The sequence below is a fragment of the Diaphorina citri genome, unplaced genomic scaffold (genome assembly GCF_000475195.1).
Source record: "Diaphorina citri unplaced genomic scaffold, Diaci psyllid genome assembly version 1.1 scaffold1232, whole genome shotgun sequence".
NCBI lineage: Eukaryota > Metazoa > Arthropoda > Insecta > Hemiptera > Psyllidae > Diaphorina > Diaphorina citri.
This window is the reverse complement of record NW_007378661.1, coordinates 66940-93125: the sequence shown is the minus strand read 5'-3', so window position 1 is coordinate 93125 and position 26186 is coordinate 66940. Positions and strand designations below refer to the sequence as shown.

Here is a 26186-nt window from a genome sequence, read left to right as displayed (position 1 = left end):
GGGTCAAGCTGTGTCTACTCATAGTCGACGCCGTCAAGAGGTGAATATATGTACATACCTACCTTTAAGTAATATTTAGGTAGGTACTTGTAAATAACTTTTATGAGTGATAACAAGTAGGTACCTATCTAACTACTTGTTACCACGGAGGCTGTAGGTACCTAGTACCTTTTAAAATAGTACCTAAATATAACTAAGTATAAGTACCTACCTACTTACCAGAAGAAGATTATTACCAAATATAACTACCTAATTTTCACTTTCACGAAGGTGTCGAATTATTGAATAATTTTGGCCAGGTAGAGATTCACCTGTTATGGTGTTACGACCATAGTGAACTCAATTACCAGTTTGACCCGCCTGGCACCTTTTGGACTGCGGTTAAGTGTCGTCAGGTTGATCATCAAGAGTGTTACCTACCTAACCTCATAGCTACCCTGAGTAGGTAGTCCTGACGGATAAGGTCGAGATTTACCACCGTGGATTGTCTCAGAGTTCAATCCGAGGTTGACCTGGGTATTAGTTATAGGGAAATCCTCGTCTCATCTCAATCCCGATTTGGTAACCCCCTGCATAAGTGACAGATGTAACAGTCGTGGTTTCGGCAACTGTAGAGGATCTCCTCTCCTTTCTGAACTATTAGGTCATCGCCAGTTATCCTTATTAATTTGGTGAAATGCTGAATAGGTAGATAATGATTGCTGATGGTTATAAAATAGGAAGGTAATACACCTGAACTTTCAACTTTTTCCATTACCCAATATCTTTGTTTTGGTTCTTACGTTATTAATTTACTAAGACTGTTATTGTTTTCAAAATGCTCGGAGTTGACTATTAGGTCATTTTCCCTGGTTACTAAGACTAATTGGGGTTCAAATGTTCAAAAGATCAACCTTAAGTTGTATCCACTATAAATAGTCGACCGGCAGTCGATCGATGTCGACTGGACCGTCCATACTGCCTCGATAACATAGATTTTCCTCGTTCCTAGCATGTTTATATTGTTTATACACCAATCTTCTCTGCCACAATGCCACATACGTACACTGTCTAATATTTTGAGCATTGGGATACTTCTGCATTTGAGGAGGGATTTTATCTTTTTTAACACAACCCTCTCACAACTTTTTGTTGTTGTTAACGTTTGTGTCGACATTTCAATCTTCCTCCTCCAACCCAAGGAAAGCAGCCTGAATCTATGTTGTCGAGGCAGTGTACGGTTTCAGTCGACGCGCGACGTCGATCGTCGGCGTCGACTATGTGTGGACACAGTTTTAAGCTTGTACGAATCTATCTTAGGGTCCCCAAAGAAACAACAGAAGTAAATGGGCCTTTTTCCACGGTTTCAAATTTGGTATGAAATTTCCCACATATTCTAGATTTACTGTTAAATATTTATTTTATTGTTAAGGATATGTGTCATACAAAATATGTAGGTAGCTATTATAAGGTACATACCTACTTATAGGCACATTATGACAATTATCAACTACAGACAGACTCGGTAACTGGAGGAAAAATTTCAAATGAAATTTATGACCTAGCATGTTTATATTGTTTATACACCAATCTTCTCTGCCACAATGCCACATACGTACACTGTCTAATATTTTGAGCATTGGGATACTCCTGCATTTGAGGAGGGATTTTATCTTTTTTAACAACCCTCTCACAACTTTCACCTACCTTTGTTTCAACCTCGGCATCATACGTGGCCTTCTTGATTTCGAAATCCCGTTGAGCCTTAGCAATCTCGGTGTCGTTTACAAATCTGGCGGCCATTTTCTCTTCCTCCGCCATTGCCTCCTTGATTCGGGCGTCTTTCTTGGCCTCGGCCTCTCCTATACGTGCATCTCGCTTGACTTCGGCCGTGCGGGCCATACCGAGGCTCTTCAGGTAGCCCTGATTTGGAGAACAAAAAAAAAAAAGGAATTTTAATTTTAGATGTGTCAAGCATAAATGCTAGTCACAAATTTAATGTCGTTCCCCGCTTAAAACACTATGACTTGACTTAGACTCGAACCACCATCCTCCAGATCCAGAGTCCACCGCGCTAACCATTGCACCACTGAGGTTAGTTGATTTGGAGAACAGGACAAAATGTTGATTGAAGAACTTTTACAACACTTTCTTCACACAAGTCATGTGGACCTGATTAAGGTGTGTGCACACATAGTCGACCCTGTAGATCCACGTCGACTGAAACTGTACACTGCCTCAACATAGATTCACCTCTTCACCTCGTCGATCGACAGGGTCGACTATGTGTGGACTTGGAGTTGTGGACACAGCTTGACAACACTTTTGTAACAAAAGCCGCGTAGACCCCCTTAGGGCTGTTCAAGGCACAAGTTCCACTGAGGTACAAGTTCCATTGCTTACCTCATCATCTCGAATATCTTTTAACGTGTAGGACACCACTGTAATACCCATGTTAACCAAATCCGACGAAGCCACTTGAAAAACTTGCTTGCTAAACTTCTTCCTGTCCTTGTAAATATCCTGGAACAAAAAGAAATACACAGGCAAAAATATTAAAATAATGTACATGAGAACCTACTCTTCGAAAAGCATAAGAGGATTCAATTTTGAAGATGCGATCCCAAGGTCCTAGAGACAGGAGAGGTGGTCACACAAGACAAACCCTCTATTTACTCCTGAGAATGGCGGGGCGCTTCAAAAACATCATTTTAGATATCATCATGTTGGAGCTAACGTCTGCTCACATTAACCTCACCCAGTAGGTATGAGTGGGGACGGGAAAAGCCAGCAACAGACTATATGACCCAGATGGTAAACCACGCCCAACGTGTCTTTCAGTGATCCACCGATTCCATCTGGAATTAGTGCACACAACGTGCTATCTCCGGTGGCGATGGCTGAAGCCCCTGGATTCGTAAAAGCTTATAAGCCCATTACATACCACATTACTTTCATTGATGGTTCAAACAAAGTTACCTAGAATAGGTTGTTACGACTTGAGTTACAGTTTTTGGTCACTCAAATTTTGGAAAGCTATCCTTGATAGCATGGGAGGTGATGCACCTTGATGTTGTATCGAAATCAAGAGTCAATTCTGATCCTCCTCAAGTAGTTGCAGGAACGTTGTAACTGCTTTTGGTTGAAGCCAGAGGTCTTGGACTGTTAGTGAGGTTGTTCTTTAAGGACAGTTGAAGTGATGCACCTTCCTTGTAAGCGGAAGGCCACGGGTTCGATTTTTACTAAGTTTGCCATTTGATTCTGCTTCTGTTTACGCTACAATTAAATTTCAAAAGGGCAATGAATTTTCTGTCAAGGTAAGCTTGATCCAGCCCCTTCTCCTTCTTAAGATACAAGATAGCTAGAAGTGTCTCAACATTGACCTACCACGTATCTAATATACCTTTTAGGACCATCTACCATCTACATGCCTACTGAGAATTCTGGGATTCTAAGATAATTGGATAATGCTACTTGATTTTGATTACGACACCTTGGAAGTCAGAGATTCTCTGAAACTACCAAAGTACCTACGTATATCCGACAAGTAACGTATCCATAGGGCCGTCCACTGGCTGTATGGTCCGATGTTTAGGCCCGAATTTTCCGGTCCTTCTTTTCCAGTCTAGCTTAAAAAGGGAGTCCGGTCTACAGCTGTAAAGGAGCACAAATAAAGCCCGGACCCCCTCGTCCCCCCTATAAATACGGCCCTGCTATGTATTTTCAGTAAATCATTATGTTATTGATATTTGTATTCTATTACCTATTCTCTCTGGGACACGAAGTGTAGGGTAGCTAGGTAAAGACATCCTAAGCAAACACCATTTTTCACCACCCGGAAGTCAAACTGTTGACATTGACATTAGACCCGGGGTTGTCCATTTATCTCTCCGAGAAAATCAGCAATCTACAGGAGGGCGTGGGTTCAATCCCAGCCGAGGTATGGAATTTTATGCTCAATATAATTTGAGAATTTGACCACAATAATAGTAGTAGCTTACCTACTGCTGGAGTAAAGGGACTTTTCAGTCCTATGCGAGCAGTATAAATAAGCACTATTATTATTATGCTTTTCCTCATGTACCTAGATATCTACATTGGTCACTTGCATCAAGTATACCTATTACCTATTCTCTCTGGGACACGAAGTGTAGGGTAGCTAGGTAAAGACATCCTAAGCAAACACCATTTTTCACCACCCGGAAGTCGAACTGTTGACATTAGACCCGGGGTTGTCCATTTATCTCTCCGAGAAAATCAGCAATCTGCTAAGGAGCTAAGGACCTGGACAAAAATCGATGAGGTTTTCCTCCAAAGCTCGCAAACTTATCCGAATCATGCGTACTGACTAGTCCTAAGCCTAGCGGCCAGAACGGCAACTAACTGATAGTAGCCTGTACGATTTGTTATCATTCGTGATAATAATTTCTGCTGTCAGTTTGTATCAATTATTTGTGCCGTTCTTGTATGTACTTTGTTGCATCTCGTGACTTTGTGAGTTAAAACGTTATTTTTTAAAAATTAAAAAGTAAATTCGTTAAAAAAAAAAAAAAAAACCTTTTTCTTTCGTGGTGAATAATTTCGGAACCCCCCTCGCGAAGTGCTTTGAAGAGTGGTGTGTTTTGTTTCGAATATTTTTAAATGTGGTCAACGAAAAATAAAAGTGCTTGCAATTGTAACGTGGATTTGGATTACTTTTTGGTACCTCTAGGATAGCTAAGGTAAATTAAGTTTACTTTTCATTTCATAACTACCAAAGGTAGTTTTAATTTAACAGCGAGTGGAAAAAATCTGACTCCTTTTGCCACCAGAAAAATCTCCCATAGAAAAAAAACCTCTGAAGTAACCCTTTGAAAAGTTCATTCCATTTCTAATGGATGGGCATCTTCAAAATGTTTGTTTATGTAAAGTTGCCCCACATTTTAGGGCCATGCTTTTGACCTAGTTAAATCCTTCCAAGTGTTATTTTTGCATTCTCAAAATAGGCTTCACTTCCTTGTCTCATCTCTTCCCCTCTTGCCATTTTCTTTGAGAAATTTCCAAAAACACGAAAAAGCCTTTAACGCCCATACATTTTTTCGTGGGAAATTATTTTCCCCTGTTACATTATTAGTATTATTACGTGTTTGGTGTGATTTCATTGCACCGTGACTTTGTGAGTTAAAACGTTATTTTTTAAAAATTAAAAAGTAAATTCGTTAAAAAAAAACCTTTTTTTTTTCGTGGTGAATAATTTCGGAAAACCCCCCTCGCGACGTGCTTTGAAGAGTGGTGCAATTTGTTTCGAATATTTTTAAATGTGGTCAACGAAAAATAAAAGTGCTTGGAATTGTAACGTGGATTTGGATCACTTTTTGGTACCTCTAGGATAGCTAAGGTAAATTAAGTTTATTTTTCATTTCATAATTACCAAAGGTAGTTTTAATTTAACAGCGAGTGGAAAAAATCTGACTCCTTTTGCCACCAGAAAAATCTCCCATAGAAAACAAACCCTCGGAAGTAAAGTAACCCTTTGAAAAGTTCATTCCATTTCTAATGGATGGGCATCTTCAAAATGTTTGTTTATGTAAAGTTGCCCTACATTTTAGGGCCATGCTTTTGACCTAGTTAAATCCTTCCAAGTGTTATTTTTGCATTCTCAAAATAGGCTTTACTTCCTTGTCTCATCTCTTCCCCTCTTGCCATTTTCTTTGAGAAATTTCCAAAAACACGAAAAAGCGTTTAACGCCCATACACTTTTTTCGGGGGAAATTATTTTCCCCTGTTACATTATTACATGTTTGGTGTGATTTCATTGCATAGGGTTGTTTGATCTCGTTTTTCGGAAAGGGTTGCGGATTTTATTAGATTTTTCGGACGAGTCTATCATCCAGATTATTCTTTTTTCCTTGTTGACGCTTTCCCAACTTCCCTCGTTTGCTTCCCTTTGTACGAGCTAGGCTCAAATTTAATATACATACCTATATTATTGTACCTACAGTGTATAGGTAATAGGTAGTTATACCAGTGACCAGTCTCATATTGAACCTAGTTCATTTTTTAGTGTTTTTGAGCCCAAAAGAAATTATTGATAAATCAACTGAAATGGACAAATGGAAATCAAAATGAGATTATAAACCAAGAAAATTTGTTAAAAAATAAAAAAATAGGTACCTACGAAGTGAAAAATTACGAAATGAGCCACGTTGCCCACGTTACACCTACCTAGGAAGGTACCTATTAAATCTCACCTATACCTACCTATTAAATCTCAAATGAATCCTAAATCAGTCTGAAGGGTGAAGAAATGTCTGATGAGATTATGGAATTAATTCATTTCTTAATAGAATGATATGTCGTAGATACAATGTAATTTCTATACGTAGGTAATGTTACACCTACCTACGAAAATTACCTATCTGCAGGTCTCGAAGTGTTGAAACCTCAAAAACGAATTAATATTTCGCGAAAGAAGAAATTACTAAAAATACCTACCTAACTCATAAGTCATATCCCTGAAAAATTCTAAACATTCATTAGGTAGGCTCGTATGTACGAGTACTTATTGAAAAGATTTTAAATAGTGGCGTACCTATATACTTCCCCCCCCCTCCATAAGGTTTCGCCAAGGGGCCCTCGTAGAAGCTTAACCCACCCCCTAGGGGTGTTTGCCCCTACACCTAAAGCTTGGAGTGGGCTTTTTCTGTATGTGTGGGTGCCGCTATTTTACCAGTGTATTGACTGGGGGGCTACGGGGCGGGGTGGGATATATGGCAGTGGTTTTTGAAAAAAAACTACACCGAAATCCAAGTAAGGTCGTTATCATTAGTCAATGATACATATTTGGAAATGTGCCATCGCCGTCGTGGGTCAAAGGCCATTACTTAACGTGCAGTGGCATTGAAGGGAAGCCTTTGTTTGTACTTCTCACACATAGTACTCACTTTGATAAAGTACTGCGAATTGACGCTAACTGATAACTAAAGCCAGGCGCCAGACATGATAATAATAACAATCAGTGAGGTAAGTCTGAGTACGTTAAAGGCTGTAGTGATTCACTTCTATGACTAATTGCCCGTCTTGAAAATGATAACAATCAGGGACCGAGGTAATCATGTGGTAAGTTAAACGTAGTAGCATTTTACGTAAAGTTGTCAGGCGGGCAATAACAGGCAGGTTGAATAATGGAATTTTCATCAACAGGCGGCATTTCAGGCTACCTGTTGCCTGTGATCTTTTTTCCGCCACACACGTTTAAGCTTCTTGCGTGACAAGCCGCCTGTCAAGCATGATTAAACGTGTGTGGGGGCATATTTACATTGGTTTAAAAGCGTCTGCATATCTGCTTCCGATGCACTTCGCTTGGTCAAGTGGTACACATTTTGATCAATTTATCAGTTGGTAGTTTAACTATGATGTAGAATCCTAGATATTAATATTAAAGCTACACCAGGTGGCGTCTACCTCATTAATTTTTATCTCAACATTTTTTGAATGGGAACTTGGCCAGTGTTTTTTCACATCTCTTTGTTGAAATAAAAACCCCATTAGTATTTAAAGATGTTTTAATGATTAATAGCCAGTGTAATAGATTCTTCTACACCTTCCTTACCTCTGCTAATTAAACACTTCAGCAACTGATTCAAACGGTATTAAACATTTCTTCTTGTTTCCTTTACTTACGTATTCACATTTCTCATAGATTCCCAATATTCCCAAGCCAGGTGAATATTTTCGGTGAAAGATACCGCTTAGCAACACCTTAAGCCTCGTACATACGCTCCGATCTGATCGTTGGAAAAATCTTAGGAAGCGTACGTAACATAAGTGCTGGATTGTGAGTGCTGCTTAAAAGTTAAAAGCTAGGTACCACAACCAATCTTGTTGGAAAATACAGGATACTTCTTCGATCTTTGATACAATACCTACGTATAAATACTCAGGGTGGGTACCTATTAGTTAAATCTTATTTTTTCATCTGGTGGGCCTCCAATTATAGGTATAAGGAGGTACCCATTTGGTTCAAAATATTGCCCATTCTACCTCTCAAATTTAGGTAGGTAGGTAGGTAGGTAGGTAGGTAGGTAGGTAGGTAGCTATACATATACCTACATGTTTTAAATTACGAGTCATGGAGGTGCCCACCTTTTACTCCCATCCCATGGCTTTCATGTATAGGTAGGCTTAATAGGTATTGGGTATTTACGGTACAGTCATACCTACTAGATTCTAGAAGATAATATATTTATTTCTATTTCAATAAGCTAATGGTAGGTAGGTACCAGTTATTTTCATTTCAATGAGCTAATTACGCCAAGATATGTTGGGAACTATTGTATTGCTGGTAAATCCTATATCCTCGACTCTGACTCTCAATATCAGTCGTAATTTTCATACACATATCCTGATTTCATTCATAATATTCATATTCAATTATTCATTCACGCCATCATCAGGGCTGGTTCACAGGCCTGCTGCAAATTGGAAGCGTAACGCGATGCCATCTGAAAATCCAAACCTGTGAAAATGATAAAGACCTCACCTGTGAAAATGATAAAGACCTCACCTGTGAAAATGATAAAGACCTCACTTAGACACCTCAGGTGTGTCCAAACATAGTCGGTCAACCCTCGATCGACGAGGTAGATACGTTGTCGAGTAATGCGTCGAGGTAGTGTGGACGGTTCAATCGATGTCGACCGGTCGACTATGTGTGGACCTCTATAGAGTGTGAGAGGTTTGTATGATTATCAGGCGGCAACGTGTTTTGGCACTAAAATCTGACCATCGAAAATTTGACCCGATTACATTACTTTCCTTCCTATAGGATAAGGAAAGTAAAAATCTAATCAATCTATGGCTAATCATTCGATGTTCCCCTCTTATGGATGATGTGCTCAGCCAAGCACACACCAAGGATCTGCCATCAGTGACGACACAGACAAATTCCATGCATTGATCTTGAGCCTTGAGAAAATATCGGATATTCCATTTCGACAGACATAAGAATCAGCAAAAAATAATTTGTAATTAATTGTTTACTGTTGGAAGTTACTTGTTTACTGTATAGTCAAGCAGTGATTCCCAAACTGGGATCCCCGCCCCCCCAAGGGGCCATGAAGGACTTCAAGACGCCCGGGAAGATAACATAAAATACAGTAAAGGGAGCCGCGGAGAGTTCACAATTAAGAAAAGAGGCCGTGTAGAAAAAAAAGTTTGGGAACAGCTGGTTTATTGAGTGTTTGACAATACATAATTATTTAGAAGGTCCTATCTTTATTGTCATTCTCGAATGGCTGTCAAAACATTAGGTAGGTACCTATTATGTACCTCTAAATCCTCCCTATATTCCTAGTTAGTTATCAAAACAAGCAGAATATAAATAATTTATTGCCATATTGTGTTGTATAATTATGAAAACTATGATGGATGCTTACAACACATGGATTCATAATCTGTGACAGATGACAACATGTTAATCACCAGACTACAACAGGTGAACTTTAGGACGAGTGACCTTTCGATGGTTTCAATTAGTGGATTTGTACAATGTACCAGTTTAGTTGATTTGTACACTTCATTGTACTAATCACGATTTAAGCTTATATGTAAATTAGTAGATAAATTCATTCATACAGTTACCAAGTTACCTATTTCTTTAGGTATATTTATAACACGTTTCTAAATACCTGGCATTCCTTAGAATTAGACTCGTTCTAACAGTTATTTTCTGGCTGGTTTACAGTAGGTCCTAGGATCCTAAGCATTACTATGATAGTGTTGGTATGGCTCAGCGGACATACCTACTAGGTAATCTTGACACATAACATTGAACCATGGGGGGGCGGTTAGTCCAGTGGTAACGCGCTTCATTTCGTTGTCCCTTTTAGCCTAATTTACCCTAGACTACTCGTACCCACATTTATGTACTACCTTTTCAGGTTTTACTAATTTATTTGATGTACCTATGTAATATCATTAAATTATAGGTAATAATGAATACATATTAGGTACCTAAATACCTATTACCCATTTCTGCCGCAGGCCGTGATTTTTCTTCAATCTTTGAGATTTCCTATTCCTTTGAACTGGCAAAAGATCTTATACCTTCTTTTAGGTAGGTAATACTTAATTATGTACCACTGATAATGATATTAATGATAAGCTTAATAAGATGTAATATGTATTCATTAATCTTCAATGCAGCAGAGAAATTCTTTGTTAACTGTCTCTCAGTAGGTATTACCTTGTGCTGTCTCTCTCTTTTCTTTAACGAGGTCTTTGTTTAGCCCTTGCTACACGTGTGACACCTTTAATATTGAGAGAGAGAGAGAGAGAGAGAGAGAGAGAGAGAGAGAGAGAGAGAAAGAAAAAGAGAGAGAGAGAGAAAGAAAAAAAGAGAGAGAGAGAGAGAGAGAAAGAGAGAGCACATTTTCAACATTATTGGTGGATGTGTCAAGTGCACCAAAAATCAAAATGAGTACCAGTTCAAACAAGCGAAAGGGAAACAGACGGCCACATTCAATATCACGATGAATTGATTAGTGGATTTAGTGGATGTGCCAAAGTGCACCCAAAATCGAAATATTGTCCGAGGAAGACAGAGAACAGAACAGATAGATAGTTAGATAGTAAGAAAGAGATAGATATTATAAGAAAGAAAGATAACAAGCTGGGCCCGTCTCGCTGGGACGATGAGTTATTGTACACCATAAAATTTGACCATCAATTTCTCGTAGATAAAAAATTGCTGCCGGAGACGCATAAACATTGATAGTAAACTTGATGGCGTAGACACAATGTCGGGTGAAATATACCAGCAAAGTTAAAAATGTTTCTTTTTGTTTTTTTTTTTTTTTTTTTTTTTTTTTTTTTTTTTTTTTAGGGCTATAAGCCAGGATTCTCACACAGTGAGCTCTTCCACCCAACAAAACTTGTAGAGTTTCCTCAAGTGTAAATTTCAGAGTGAATTTGGACACCTAGGTATAATATTGTAGAACAAACAACAACATAATATAAGCACGTCAACAATGTTGTATTTTTGTTGTACCTACAACACAACAAAATGCGGATGCAACTTAACGCAGTGTCAATCAGTTTCGAAAAACATAATGACTTGTACTATTATTATTATTTTTAGGGCTTTATGGCAGGATTCTCACACAATGAGCTCTTCCACCCAACCAAACTTGTAGAGTTTCCTCATGTGTAAATTTCAGAGTGAATTTGGACACCTAGGTATAATATTGTACAACAAACAACTCAACAACAACAACAACAACAACAACATAATGAGCACGTCAACAATGTTGTATTTGTTGTACCTACAACACAACAAAATGCGGATGCAACTTAACGCAGTGTCAATCAGTTTTGAAAAACATAAATCACACCTAGTTTTGAGGTGTTTGTTTCTACACTTGCTGAGAAGTACAAAGGAAGTGAAATTTCTAATGAGTTCCCAATAATTATAGGCATCCAGTGACGGCTGGTAAACTAGGGGCTAGGCAAGGGATTCCCCTAGGGAAAAAAGCTTAGAAGACCAGATATAGAGCACAAAAATAAGAGCAAAAAGTACACTAAGTCTAGGACTTTAGCCGCATGCCATGCCACACCAGTTCATCTACAAAAATGCCCGTCAAAAGTCCTTACCCCCTCAAAAAAAAAAAAAAAAAAAAAAAAAAAAAAAAACCCCCAAAAAACACCTCCCCCCCCAAAAAAAAAAAAAAAAAAAAAAAAAAAAAAAAAAAAAATCAACCCTGCGTCCACAGTCTCAAGTTATCATGAATTTTAGAAGAATACAATCTCGGTACTTTCTTTCCCGGAATGCCCGTTATCTCCCTGAAAAGTGGAATGGACTTTATTTCCCATTCCTGGATACACCACTGCCAACTCACGGTAATGTAATGACTAGGAGCTTCTGTATAATACGAGTATACGTCTTGTCTATATTGTTCTGTCTAATCTCTAATATGTTCTGTATAATATCTTGTATATTGTTCTGTAAAATATCTAGTATATTTTCTATATGTTATTTTGTATATTGTTCGATCAGTCTCGTTAGGAGAATTCGTCTGTCCAAATCTGTCAGACTAAGAGAGCCCTAGCCAGACCTATCCTAGACAGAGCTCAATACTGATTAACCAAAACTTTCAGATAGAACCTAGCACAAAGTACACAATACAGTAATAGTACCTACACGTATTTGTATTTTAATGTGTGTACCTATTATGACGTTCAGTATAGTTACCTGTCTTGTTTATAGACAAGTGCTTACCTACGTCGTATTGTTTAATCTACTCTAGACAACCGAAAGAGGCGAAGAGAAATCATGAACAAGCCCATTACATACCACATTACTTTCATTGATGGTTCAAACAAAGTTACCTAGAATAGGTTGTTACGACTTGAGTTACAGTTTTTGGTCACTCAAATTTTGGAAAGCTATCCTTGATAGCATGGGAGGTGATGCACCTTGTTGTTGTATCGAAATCAAGAGTCAATCCTGATCCTCCTCAAGTAGTTGCAGAAACGCTGTAACTGCTTTTGGTTGAAGCCAGAGGTCTTGGACTGTTAGTGAGGTTGTTCTTTAAGGACAGTTGAAGTGATGCACCTTCCTTGTAAGCGCAAGGCCATGGGTTCGATTTTCAGCAAGTTGCCATTTGATTTTGCTTCTGTTTACGCTACAATTTAATTTCAAAAGGGCAATGAATTTTCTGTCAAGGTAAGCTTGATCCAGCCCCTTCTCCTTCTTAAGATATAAGATAGCTAGAAGTGTCTCAACATTGACCTACCACGTATCTAATATACCTTTTAGGACCATCTACCATCTACATGCCTACTGGGAATTCTAGGATTCTATGATAATTGGATAATGCTATGTACTTGATTTTGATTACGACACCTTGGAAGTCAGAGATTCTCTGAAACTACACAAGTACCTACGTATATCCGACAAGTAACGTATCCATAGGGCCGTCCACTGGCTGTATGGTCCGATCTTGAGGCCCGAATTTTCCGGTCCTTCTTTTCTAGTCTAGCTTGAAAAGGGAGTCCGGTCTACAGCTGTAAAGGAGCACAAATAAAGCCCGGACCCCCTCGTCCCCCCCCTATAAATACGGCCCTGCTATATATTTTCAGTAAATCATTATGTTATTGATATTTGTATCTATGTATTTGCATAAGTTATTGATTTATTGATCTTTTTTGTCGTGACTTCAATGATCATTGGATTGGAACTACTTGGTCATATTATGTTTTGATCCCCTCAATGTTTATGATATTATGATCAAGGTGTATCAACATTCTCTTTACTCATGATCATCCTCCAATTAAATTATTATGAGATTCACGAGTCATGACTTCTCATGAACCACTGAGGGGAAACATAATTATGAAACATAATTTCTGCCCGAGAAAATTATGAAAATATTTAGAAAATCATGATTTGAAATATGTATAGAACAGATTTAATGGTATCGTTGGTCAGTAGACGGTCTGCCTATTGGGCTCGTCTTATAATCTCTAATCCAGCCATAAAGATGACTTGGACTATGGGGAGTAAAATATATGGAACGTGATAGTTGAAGGAAAATGATGAACAGCTGAATGAATGATAAATTAGGATAGGTCCCAAGGGGACATGTAAGATAATCATAAACACAATAGCTAATAGTTCTAATAACCTTACAATAGAATTAGAATAGATTCAAGACATTAGAGGCATCCCTGAAGACAAATAAAATACTTACCTATCAGAGAGGTGAAATTTGAAGTACTTAGTTACCGGGCGTTGTACTTGTGGTCAAATTATAGTCATAGACCTGATAGGTCGTAGGATGAACAACAACTTTATTATGGGTATCTGTATAGCTATTATCAAAACTTTAAACATCTGAGTACCTACTCTGGGTAGTACTCTGAAAAATTCTAAACATTCATTAGGTAGGCTCGTATGTACGAGTACTTATTGAAAAGATTTTAAATAGTGGCGTACCTATATACTTCTTCCCCCCCCCCATAAGGTTTCGCCTAGGGGCCCTCGTAGAAGCTTAACCCACCCTGTAGGACTGTTTGCCCCTACACTTAAGGCTTGGAGTGGGCTTTTTCTGTATGTGTGGGTGCCGCTATTTTACCAGTGTAGGTATTGACTGGGGGGCTACGGGGCGGGGTGGGATATATGGCAGTGGTTTTTGAAAAAAACTACACCGACATCAAAGTAAGGTCGTTATAATTAGTCAATGATACATAATTATTTGGAAATGTGCCGTCGCGGTCGTGGGTCAAAGGCCATTACTTAACGTGCAGTGGCATTGAAGGGAAGCCTTTGTTTGTACTTCTCACACATATAGTGGTACTCACTTTGATAAAGTACTGCGAATTGACGCTAACTGATAACTATAGCCAGGCGCCAGACATGATAATAATAACAATCAGTGAGGTAAGTTTGAGTACGTTAAAGGCTGCAGTGATTCACTTCTATGACTAATTGCCCGTCTTGAAAATGATAACAATCAGGGACCGAGGTAATCATGGGATAAGTTAAACGTAGTAGCATTTTACGTAAAGTTGTCAGGCGGGCAATAACAGGCAGGTTGATTCAGGTTGAATAATGGAATTTTCATCAACAGGCGGCATTTCAGGCTACCTGTTGCCTGTAATCTTTTTTCCGCCACACACGTTTAAGCTTCTTGCTTGACAAGCCTCCTGTCAAGCATGATTGAACGTGTGTGGGGGCATATTTACATTGGTTTAAAAGCATCTGCATATCTGCGTCCGATGTACTTCGCTTGATCAAGTGGTACACATTTTGATCAATTTATCAGTTGGTAGTTTAACTATGATGTAGAATCCTAGATATTAATATTAAAGCTACGCCAGGTGGCGTCTACCTTATTATTTTTTATCTCAACATTTTTTGAATGGGAACTTGGCCAGTGTTTTTTCACATCTCTTTGTTGAAATAAAAACCCCATTAGTATTTAAAGATGTTTTGATGATTAATAGCCAGTGTAATAGATTCTTCTACACCTTCATTCTGCTAATTAAACACTTCAACGCAACTGATTCAAACGGTAGGTATTAAACATTTCTTCTTGTTTCCTTTACTTACGTATTCACATTTCTCATAGATTCCCAATATTCCCAAGCCAGGTGAATATTTTCGGTGAAAGATACCGCTTAGCAAAACCTTAAGCCTCGTACATACGCTCCGATCTGATCGTTGGAAAAATCTTAGGGAGCGTACGTAGCATAAGTAGGTGCGTGTGGACGTAACACTGTGTGAAATTTCTGTGCTGGATTGTGAGTGCTGTAGCAAATGCCGTCATTTACCAAATACCAAGACGAAATGGGATCGTGACTTTGATAGTCAGAGGGTGTAACCTGTAACCATGAGTTGTCCTTGATAGCCGAGAAAGAATATGACTATCGCTGTCTACGTTTCACACAGAATACAGGTTCTCCACAGAACCAGGTCTTCCGTAGAACCAGCTCTCAGACACACAGGTCTCAGCTTTCAAGGGGCAAAAGGGCTGAAAAGAGGGAGACATTCTTTTGAAGGGGGAGTTAACTTCAACCCAACATAGGTACATTTACATAAACACACTTTGGTAGTTTAGCTGATGTGATTAGAATGTTATTGCTATTGTATTGCATTCATAATATTCATATTCAATTATTCATTCACGCCATCATCAGGGCTGGTTCACAGGCCTGCTGCAAATTGGAAGCGTAACGCGATGCCACCTGAAAATCCAAACCTGTGAAAATGATAAAGACCTACTGGAGTCGCGCAACTTAGACACCTCAGGTGTGTCCAAACATAGTCGACCAACCCTCGATCGACGAGGTGAATCTACGTTGTCGAGTAATGCGTCGAGGTAGTGTGGACTGTTCAATCGATGTCGACCGGTCGACTATGTGTGGACCTCTATAGAGTGTGAGAGGTTTGTATGATTATCAGGCGGCATCGCGCGACTCCAAGCTACTAAGTCGCCCGACTACCCTTCCAATATGCAGCAGGCCTAACTATAACAACAGGCTCTTTCTTACAACATACAACAATAACAGCATTAACAAGGTGGTCGTATTTTATTTTTCAAAACTGCTGGCTCCAAGCTCCCTTGTGTAGTCCGGGCCTGCGGTAGGTGGGACCTAATTGATGTCCCCCTGTTAACAGCCCTGACGCTATACAAGAATGTGCCTCAATTATCCTCACAGTAAAATTATCACACGTTATATTCCCAGACACGAATGGGTATATTTGCATAGTGCGTGCGAAATCCGTACTCATAGGTACTTTTCGTCCTTTGTAGTCAAGCCTATGATGCATGTCCTTTCCATAGGTACTTTTCGTCCTTTGTAGTCAAGCCTATAATGCATGTCCTTTCCTAATATAGGTAGGTAGGTAGGTAGTCTGCTCAATATAGGTAGCTACCTATCATCTACACGCCTACAGATAGAGATACTCGTAGAAGGTACACCAATGGACAGAATTAAGTAGAAAAGAACCATCCATGAGGCATTTCCCCTTATGCCTATGGATGGATGGTTCTTTTCTGCTAAATGCTGTCCAATATATCACAAGAACAAACAACATTAATTTTGAATAATAAACATAACGGAGCTTTATTACCAAACAAAACAAAATAAGGGCATGAAAGCAAAAAATAAAAAAAAAATAACAAAATAAGTCTTTTCTTTTCTTAGAAAAATAATTGAAAACTTCAGTTTTCATATGAGATCCATTAATAATGTATGGGAAAAAGAAAGTATTTACATACGAAATGAAGGTAAGAATAAACAAATTTATCAAGTCTCTAGCTCTTACCGTTCTCGAGATATTTTGTTTACAGACAGACAGACAGACAGACACACACACACACGGACAGACAGACAGACAGACAGACAGACAGACACACACACGGACCAATAGCTGAAACTTTGGATTTAGGCTCTAGGGACCTCAAAACGTGTTTTGGCACTAAAAACTGACCATCAAAAATTTGACCCGATTACATTACTTTCCTTCCTATAGGATAAGGAAAGTAAAAAATCTGGTGTGAACATCACATGACTTTCCTTATCCTATTGAATGATGCTTGCTCCCTCCCTCCCTCCCTCCCTCCCTCTCTTTCTCTCTCCCTCCCTTCTCTTTCTCTCTCCCCCCTTCTCATACTCTACCAAAAACTAAATGCGAAATTTCTTTATTTTTAAAACATCCCCCAATATCCCCCCTCCCCTACACCATAAAATTCGGTAGTTTTGGCACATCCACTAAAAAAAACTATCCTCCTTACTTTGGGCAGGGACTCGAGAATCATATCAATAACGGCCGCCTCCCTGTAGTCTTTCCACGCCTCCGCCTTCTTGGTCATGATTTCGACCTCCGCTCTGGCTTTGGCCGCAATGGCCGCAGCTTCCGCCTCGCCTTTGAGTCGAATGGCCTCCGCTTCAGCTTCGGCCTCAATCATGAGCCTCTTCTTGTTGGCCTGGGCGAGCTTCTCTATCCTGGAGGGACAAATCAAAGTAAGTACTAAGGTGTGTCTACACATAGTCGACCAGCCGTCGATCGATCGATTGATGAGATGTTGTCGACATCGATGTAGACTGAACCGTCCACACCGCCTCGATAACATAGTTTCTCCTCGTCGCGTCGATGGACGACCGGTCGTCTACGTTTGGACACACCTTTAGCGAATAGAAAAAAAACCCTTTCCTCCAGCTGTCTAGTCAAGGTGAGTCGGTGATTTTCTGTTGATAAAGTTCAACTAATCTTCCCCAATTACGACAGATTGTGTTTCATTATTCATTTATTTATTTTAAAAGTAGGTACTTTAGGGCAGTACTTCAGTAGACAAAACCGTATTTTCCTCCTTGATTATGCCATGGTGTACAGCACATTCTCGAATCAATAATTTCAGGCGTTTTATAGACATACCTACCAGCATAGATTAGACATTAGAACCTACGTACCTACCTACCTTATTAATTTGTATGTATGTACTTTTCTCGGGAATCTGGAGGTTGGTGGTTCGAGTCCAAGTCATGAAATTTATCTAGGTGTAATAATTGGGGAACGATATTTGTGACAAGGGCCGTGATCCCACAACAAGCATTTAAGTATGCTTAACACACATAAAAATTCCTTTACTTTGCTCGCGGGAACCTAGATAATTATCTCCTACTTACCTATATTTCTCCGCCTCAGCAGGTCGATTCACACTGGACTCCAGCTCCTTTTTCCGCCTCTGGATTTCCTGTTCTTGAACCTGGATTTCCTGATTCCTCTCAATCACTTGGATTTTCATTTGCTCTTCTTTGATTCGCTGTTTGGTTTTGGCTGCCTGCAGTTCGAAAGCGAGCTCGGCTTCCGCCCGCTAAAAATGAAAATGCAAAGGTGAGATTGACGAGTTTTTCTTGGAAATTTGAGCACAGTAGAGTAGTTTCTTAGGGAGGTGAAAATCCTTCTAGCTCTCTCCGATTCTTGGATTGTGTTTTCTATTTTGTCATAGAAGCATACCTACCTGTGTGCGTGGATACCGATTTTGTGACTGCAGTTCGAAAGCGAGCTCGGCTTCCGCCCGCTAAAAATGAAAATGCAAAGGTGAGATTGACGAGTTTTTCTTGGAAATTTGAGCATACCTACCTGTGTGCGTAGATACCGATTGTCATAGAAGCATACCTACCTGTGTGCGTAGATACCGATTTTGTGTAATAGCCTCAAGGGCTTGTAAGTCTCGCGCTATTTTTGTAGGTACATAATGGCAGTGATAGTATTATTGTTCTTCTTTAACGGATCATCCATATGTTTTACTGTTTCCTGTGGGAAGGACAACCGTTTTTGACCGATGATGTGTATTTTCCTTTCGGGAAACTGACCACTTTTCAATTTTATTGGAGCAGTGGTCAATTTTCCAGTGGTCAGAGATCGGTTTCCGTAAAGGAAAATGCACCTAAGCTAGTCTATTTTGAGCATTGGGATACTTCTGCATTTGAGGAGGGATTTTATCTTTTTTAACACAACCCTCTCACAACTTTTACCTACCTTTGTTTCAACCTCGGCATCATACGTGGCCTTCTTGATTTCGAAATCCCGTTGAGCCTTAGCAATCTCGGTGTCGTTTACAAATCTGGCGGCCATTTTCTCTTCCTCCGCCATTGCCTCCTTGATTCGGGCGTCTTTCTGGGCCTCGGCCTCTCCTATACGTGCATCTCGCTTGACTTCGGCCGTGCGGGCCATACCGAGGCTCTTCAGGTAGCCCTGATTTGGAGAACAAAAAAAAAAGGAATTTTAATTTTAGTTGTGTCAAGCATAAATGCTAGTCACAAATTTAATGTCGTTCCCCGCTTAATACACTATGACTTGACTTAGACTCGAACCACCAACCTCCAGATCCAGAGTCCACCGCGCTAACCACTGCACCACTGAGGTTAGTTGATTTGGAGAACAGGTCAAAATGTTGATTGAAGAGCGCTAACCATTGCACCACTGAGGTTAGTTGATTTGGAGAACAGGACAAAATGTTGATTGAAGAACTTTTACAACACTTTCTTCACACAAGTCATGTGGACCTGATTAAGGTGTGTGCACACATAGTCGACCCTGTAGATCCACGTCGACTGAAACTGTACACTGCCTCAACATAGATTCACCTCTTCACCTCGTCGATCGACAGGGTCGACTATGTGTGGACTTGGAGTTGTGGACACAGCTTGACAACACTTTTGTAACAAAAGCCGCGTAGACCCCCTTAGGGGTGTTCAAGGCACAAGTTCCATTGAGGTACAAGTTCCATTGCTTACCTCATCATCTCGAATATCTTTTAACGTGTAGGACACCACTGTGATTCCCATGTTAACCAAATCCGACGAAGCCACTTGGAAAACTTGCTTGCTAAACTTCTTCCTGTCTTTGTAAATGTCCTAGAACAATAAGAAATATACCTATATAAGCAAAAATATTAAAATAGTGTACCCAAAAAGTTCTTGGCAAAAACCTATACTCTTCGAAGAGGAGTAGAGGATCCAATTTTGAAGATGCGATTCCTTAAAGGTCTCTGAGACAGGAGAAGTGGCCACACAAGATAAATCCTCTTTATTGTCTCCTACGAATGGTGAGGCGCTTCAAAAACATGGCCATTTTAGGCATTAGCATTTTGGAGCTACCCGTCTGCTCACATGAACCTCACCCAGCCTGAGTGGGGACAGGAAAAGTCAGCAGCAAACTATTTGACCCAGATGGTCAACCACGCCCAACTTGTCTTTCAGTGATCCAAAGATTCCATCTGGAATTAGTGCACACAACGTGCTATCTCCGGTGGCGATGGCTGAAGCCCCTAGATTCGTAGAAGCTTAACCCATCCTTTAGGGCTGTTTGTCCTTACACCTAAGCCTCGGATTGAGCTTTTTATGTATGGTGCTCAGCCTGAAGCCCCTATCTTTTGCATTGGAATTTGCCAAGGCCTTACCTCAACGCTCATGCTGCCCATTATTGCTCTCTGATGTCCTTCCAAAGTAACCAGAGCTATGTTCTGTATCTCGTCCTCTGAAATATGGTTCTGTTCTTTTTAATGGTCCCACATTAATATTAACTGTTGTTTTGGTTTTTGGGGCAAACTCAGGAGAGGTTAATTTTGTTACAGGAATTTTTCATCTCTCGTAGGTAATTGTTAGCACTTGTAGCTTGTAGGGTATACTTGTAGCTTTATAGCTCGTATAATATGGTAGGCTAGAGCCTACAGTATACATAGCTACCTACTTGTAGAATGCTTTTGCCTGTCAAAATTAAAACAATGAAAAATGTCCTTAATCAAATGTCCTCATTTGAAAGTACTTAGCTCTATTTTTACCAACCTCAGTGGTGTAGATAGTGGTTAGCGCGTTGGACTTTGGATCTGGAGGTTGGTGGTTCGAGTCCAAGTCAAGTCATAAAATTAAGCGTAGTGCATTAAGCAGGGAACGACATTTGTGACAAGCATTTATGCTCAACACAATTAAAAGTCCTTTACTTAGCTCTGTTTTAAGGTTTTCATTTCCGGCAACTGATGAAAGGCACATCTTAGGTCTTAAGAGAAATAGAGGTCTAAGCATGAAAAATTGAAGAAAAACTAAATAAATATGTAATAAACTCATCTTTTATTCTGTCTTGAAGTTAAGCCCCTTTTCTCCTTCCGTTCTTGTCCCCCTTGATGATCTCAATCATTATCAGAATACTTGACCAACTCTAATGACCTTTTTTTGTTTGAAAGAAACTTTTTCTTCCTTTGATGCTGAGGCAAGCTTTTCTTTTGTTTTTCCTCCGTCTCTTTGTGTGATTTTCCAAGAGCAGTTTATTCAGCACTTAGCCAGACTAGTAACAGGCTGTAGAAAGATGATATACCTATAGTTGTGTAGTAGAAATATATCTACCTACAGAAAATGAGGAAAAAATCTCTCCGGAACTGCGTAAGCTTTTCTTCAGGGTACCTAGCAGAAATACCGTCAGGAAATTTCGCTTTGACCGGGGTTCAAACCCGGAATATTCAGATAAGCTATCTAATTTTGGTTACGGGGAGGGACCAAGAATCAAGCTTGGGTACTTGGTACTAAATGTGCATTTATTATTATTTTTCGAAATTCCCTAAATCCTTTCTATGCAATATGTATACATTATGCCTTTACTCATGTACCATGTTGAGAACATTGAGGTAGAGGAGATATATGGACTCTATTTCTCCTATACTCATGTCCCTCTTCATCCATCACGTTGACAATGGTAAGGATTTCGCCGGTCAATTTGGCCGCTCCTAACTCTCCACTACCGCTTGATACCATAGTCACTCGCTTGGTCTGGGATAGGGGAGCTGCCACCTCAGCAGCAACCTGGAAATAATAAAGCACCATGTCAGCACCAGATTTGATCAATACTGAAAATTGGCATGGCAGAACTAACTGGCAAATGGCAGAAAAAGAAAGATATCCTTTCTTTACTCTGCCATCACCATTCGGTCACAGCCGAAGTCGCTACAACAATAAGGAAAATTGGCATCTCCACTAATAAATATGAACTTTTGACTAGGTATTTGACACATCCACTAAAAAATTATGACCCTTTAGTATTTCTCTGTTTCTCCTGACATCTTTTATTGCATTATTTTATAAAATCTGATTAAATCTTGTGACTACCTCTCTCGAGCCTTCATTAGAAAATGTGGTGTAATTTTGGCACATCCACTAAAATAAAATGTACAACTTTCTTTCTCCTTTTTGAAGCCCTACCAAATTGGAAATATTGTAGAGGGTAAAACCCCCGTCATTAAAAACCCTGGTACCTACCTAGTAATACAGAGTGATGTTAAACCCCTATAAAAAAATACTTTTTTTTTTCGGGTTGAAAGTTGAAAAAGAAATAAGTTGATAAGAACAAAAGTTACTGTGACCTTTAAAAAGGACAATGACCTCAAGAAGAGCTTAGGTTGGATATTCTTATCAGATCTCACATTTCCTCTTGTATAGGTATATTTCCTTTGAATCCTTAGCGTTAGATATAACAAAGTCTCCTCCCTTTCATCCCCGTTAATTCCTCGACTCTTTACTCGTATGTCTCTCCATTTCCCTCTACATATAAAAGCTGTAGGTAAGTCACGGTATTCGATAAAATTGTGAAAAGGTATATTTATGCCATTTGATGGAAAGGAACTTTTTTTTTGCCAGCGCTGTTTCAGATGATATCTACGTAACTACGTACCCAATCAGAAAATTTTACTATATCAGTCGGTACTAGTAGACTAGTACTCTGTAGTTGGGAAAGATCGCTATCTCCATAGTAATTCCCCTAAACTATAATAAAAGTATAAAGATAGCTTCACCAAAAACAATAATCTGTTCTACTCACCTTTGAACGCATTGTATTGAGGGCCAAACAAAGGCTCTTCCTCCTGGGACCAGCAAAGGTTTGGTGTGACAGCATCCTAAAAATAAGGAAAAATTTAAGATATATATTAGGAATTTATTAGGTCCAATAGTTTGGTACATTGGTAGGTGTTGTATGCGGACCTACCATGAAGGAACCCATTTCATTACGCACTTAAATCATTGATACTCTTACATACGGTAATATAGTCACCTATCGTGTATGTTTAATTGCTTTTAGTTCTTCTTCTTCTTCGTAAGTACCTAAATATCCAATTATCCACTTATTTATATTAGGTAGTTAGGAAGGTAGTCACATAAAACCAAAGTTGTTTACAATGTCAAGTCATATTGTCATAGCATGGTTAGAAGTATCAGTACGAAAGTGAAAACGTACTCAAAATAAAATCAAAGCCATAAATCACGCCATCCACTTATTTATATTAGGTAGTTAGGAAGGTAGTCACATAAAACCAAAGTTGTTTACAATGTCAAGTCATATTGTCATAGCATGGTTGGAAGTATCAGTAAGAAAGTGAAAACGTAATCAAAAATAAATAAAATCAAAGCCATAAATCACGCCGTAAAAAGTGAAAAGAAATGGAGAAAATTTCATGTGAGAAATCAAAGCTGGGAACTGGGAATCCAAATCCATACCAGTTGATTTCATCATAAATTTCTTTCACGCATTTACGATATAAGTGAGTAGGATTAAGTTGATTTTTTTTCTACTTTTTTTGGGGATACGTGGACGGTTTGAGTTAGGAGGGGATGGGAATGTAGAGGGAAAGATAGAACTACGTGAGAAGACTTTTAAAAGCCTTAAATGCTGGTTGGGGCAAAATTTGGAACAATCTATGAACTTTGAAAATAATAAAATGTGTCTTTATTTGAGTCTTTTAGTAAGTAGGTACAAATCTTCTATTTAATTAATTACGAATCTTAAAATGAAATTTACCCTTTTCTAGTACGGTACTTTCAAAGGATCATTTATTTTAGAATCAGGAGACCAACTTGCAAATTACTGAGACGAGATTCTCGAGGTAAACCCTCTCCCGTTATGTCCTTATAAAAGAACATATCAACTTATACACAAAAAGCCCGCTCCGAGGGTCCGAGGCTTAGGTGTAGGGGCAAACAGCCCTAAAGGATGGGCTAAGCTTCTACGAATCTACGTATTAATATCCCCATATCTTATGCAGGTATGTACAATAATTCTCCCATATTCTCACATTTCTTGTAATATGCCTACACATATCCCACCCCCATTCAGTTTATTCTCAGCATAAAAGTTATGATGTGCGAAGAGGCGCGTTTCGGAAAAGAGAAGTAATAAAAAATGAATGACGTAGGGGTGAGTAGGTACTTCTATAGGGGGGGGGGTGATGAACTTGAGGATGTATTGTTCTTTTGTACTTAACAAAGGGGATAGGGGACAATATATCAGGACTTCTATGGAGAATGAAGAGTAAATGAAGAGCTTTACATTAGAGTAGTAGGGTCCCTAAATAAAAAGCCCACTCTGAGGCTTGGGCAAACAGCCCCAAAAGATGGGTCAAGCTGTGTCTACTCACAGTCGACGCCGTGAAGAGGTGAATCTATGCTGTTGTTGTTGTTAACGTTTGTGTCGACATTTCAATCTTCCTCTTCCAACCCAAGGAAAGCAGCCTGAATCTATGTTGTAGAGGCAGTTTACGGTTTCAGTCGACGTTGTTGTTGTTGTTAACGTTTGTGTCGACATTTCAATCTTCCTCCTCCAACCCAAGGAAAGCAGCCTGAATCTATGTTGTCGAGGCAGTGTATACGGTTTCAGTCGACGCGCGACGTCGATCGTCGGCGTCGACTATGTGTGGACACTGGACACAGTTTTAAGCTTGTACGAATCTATCTTAGGGTCCCCAAAGAAACAACAAAAGTAAATGGGCCTTTTTCCACGGTTCGAAATTTGGTATGAAATTTCTCACATATCCTAGATTTACTGTTAAATATTTATTCTATTGTTAAGGATATGTGTCATACAAAATATGTAGGTAGCTATTATAAGGTACATAGCTAGGTACATACCTACTTATAGGCACATAATAATTATGACAATTATCAACTACAGTACATACTCGGTAACTGGAGGAAAAATTTCAAATGAAATTTATGATCATCACAACCCGGTGCGGTGCGTCACTAGATAACAAATCTTACCTGAGACTACCAGGGCTTCGTTTGGGCCACAGGTCACAAATCCCCACGTCATTTCAATTTGGGTCCGGCAAACTCACTCAAAAATGATCCCAAAATTTCCCCATACAAATCCCCACGTCATTTCAATTTGGGTCCGGCAAACTCACTCAAAAATGATCCCAAAATTTCCCCATCTAAAATCTCCTTGTTTCAGTTATTTCACTAAAATCTCCTTGTTTCACTTATTTCACTTAATTTTTCCTATTTCACTTGGATTTTTATTCCGAAATCAAAACAATACTCTCACGCACTGCAGCCTCACGACATATTTTCTAAACCCCGCACCAACCCTTCGTCAGACGCGTTCCTACTCTGAAAGCCTTCAGCTGAAATTTCAGCCCCTCTTACCGAAACAACCCCACCTCACTTATTTCACTTAATTTTTCCTATTTCACTTGGATTTTTATTCCGAAATCAAAACAATACTCTCACGCACTGCAGCCTCACGACACATTTTCTAAACCCCGCACCAACCCTTCGTCAGACGCGTTCCTACTCTGGAAGCCTTCAGCTGAAATTTCAGCCCCTCTTACCGAAACAACCCCACCGGGCGCTTTTGACTTCACAGGGAGGGGAGGGTTTTTTTCTCTCCCTTCCCCTCAAATCTTTCGAAAGCTAATAATCAATTTTAAACGCTTTCGTACGCTGGTCGCGTTGCGTGGGAATTCAGTTAGAGGGCAGCACAACCTCCGGTGTGGCTTTCCCACATGCTTTTCCGGGAAAAGTGATGTTTATGGTGGGAAACTTGGGGATTTGAAATATGGTTGCAGCACAACCTCCGGTGTGGCTTTCCCACATGCTTTTCCGGGAAAAGTGATGTTTATGGTGGGAAACTTGGGGATTTGAAATATGGTCCTGTTCTTTTTAATGGTCCCACATTAATTTAACTGTTGTTTTGGTTTTTGGGGCCACCCCAGGAGAGGTTAATTTTGTTACAGGAATTTTTCATCTCTCGTAGGTAGGTAATTGTTAGCACTTGTAGCTTGTAGGGTATACTTGTAGCTTTGTAGCTCGTATAATATGGTAGGCTAGAGCCTACAGTGCATAGCTACCTACTTGTAGAATGCAAAAGCTTCTACTGTCAAAATGAAAACAATTAA

General features: G+C 39.4%; 1 protein-coding gene across 1 annotated transcript in view; it reads right to left on the bottom strand.

Annotated features, from left to right (window-relative positions):
* LOC103514846 (flotillin-1) overlaps window positions 1-25156 on the bottom strand; it is a 30562-nt gene extending 5406 nt beyond the window's left edge. Inside the window, exons 1-11 of the mRNA XM_008479758.3 lie at window positions 25048-25156; window positions 22835-22910; window positions 21942-21963; window positions 21630-21822; window positions 20430-20506; window positions 19765-19884; window positions 19007-19222; window positions 18151-18338; window positions 17259-17469; window positions 2383-2502; window positions 1687-1902 (exon numbers count right to left, since the gene is read on the bottom strand). Coding sequence (XP_008477980.1) covers window positions 1687-1902; window positions 2383-2502; window positions 17259-17469; window positions 18151-18338; window positions 19007-19222; window positions 19765-19884; window positions 20430-20506; window positions 21630-21822; window positions 21942-21963; window positions 22835-22910; window positions 25048-25099 — 1491 coding nt within the window. The 5' untranslated portion in view covers window positions 25100-25156. The remainder of the gene's footprint in view (window positions 1-1686; window positions 1903-2382; window positions 2503-17258; window positions 17470-18150; window positions 18339-19006; window positions 19223-19764; window positions 19885-20429; window positions 20507-21629; window positions 21823-21941; window positions 21964-22834; window positions 22911-25047) is intronic.
* Between the last annotated feature and the right edge of the window lie 1030 nt (window positions 25157-26186).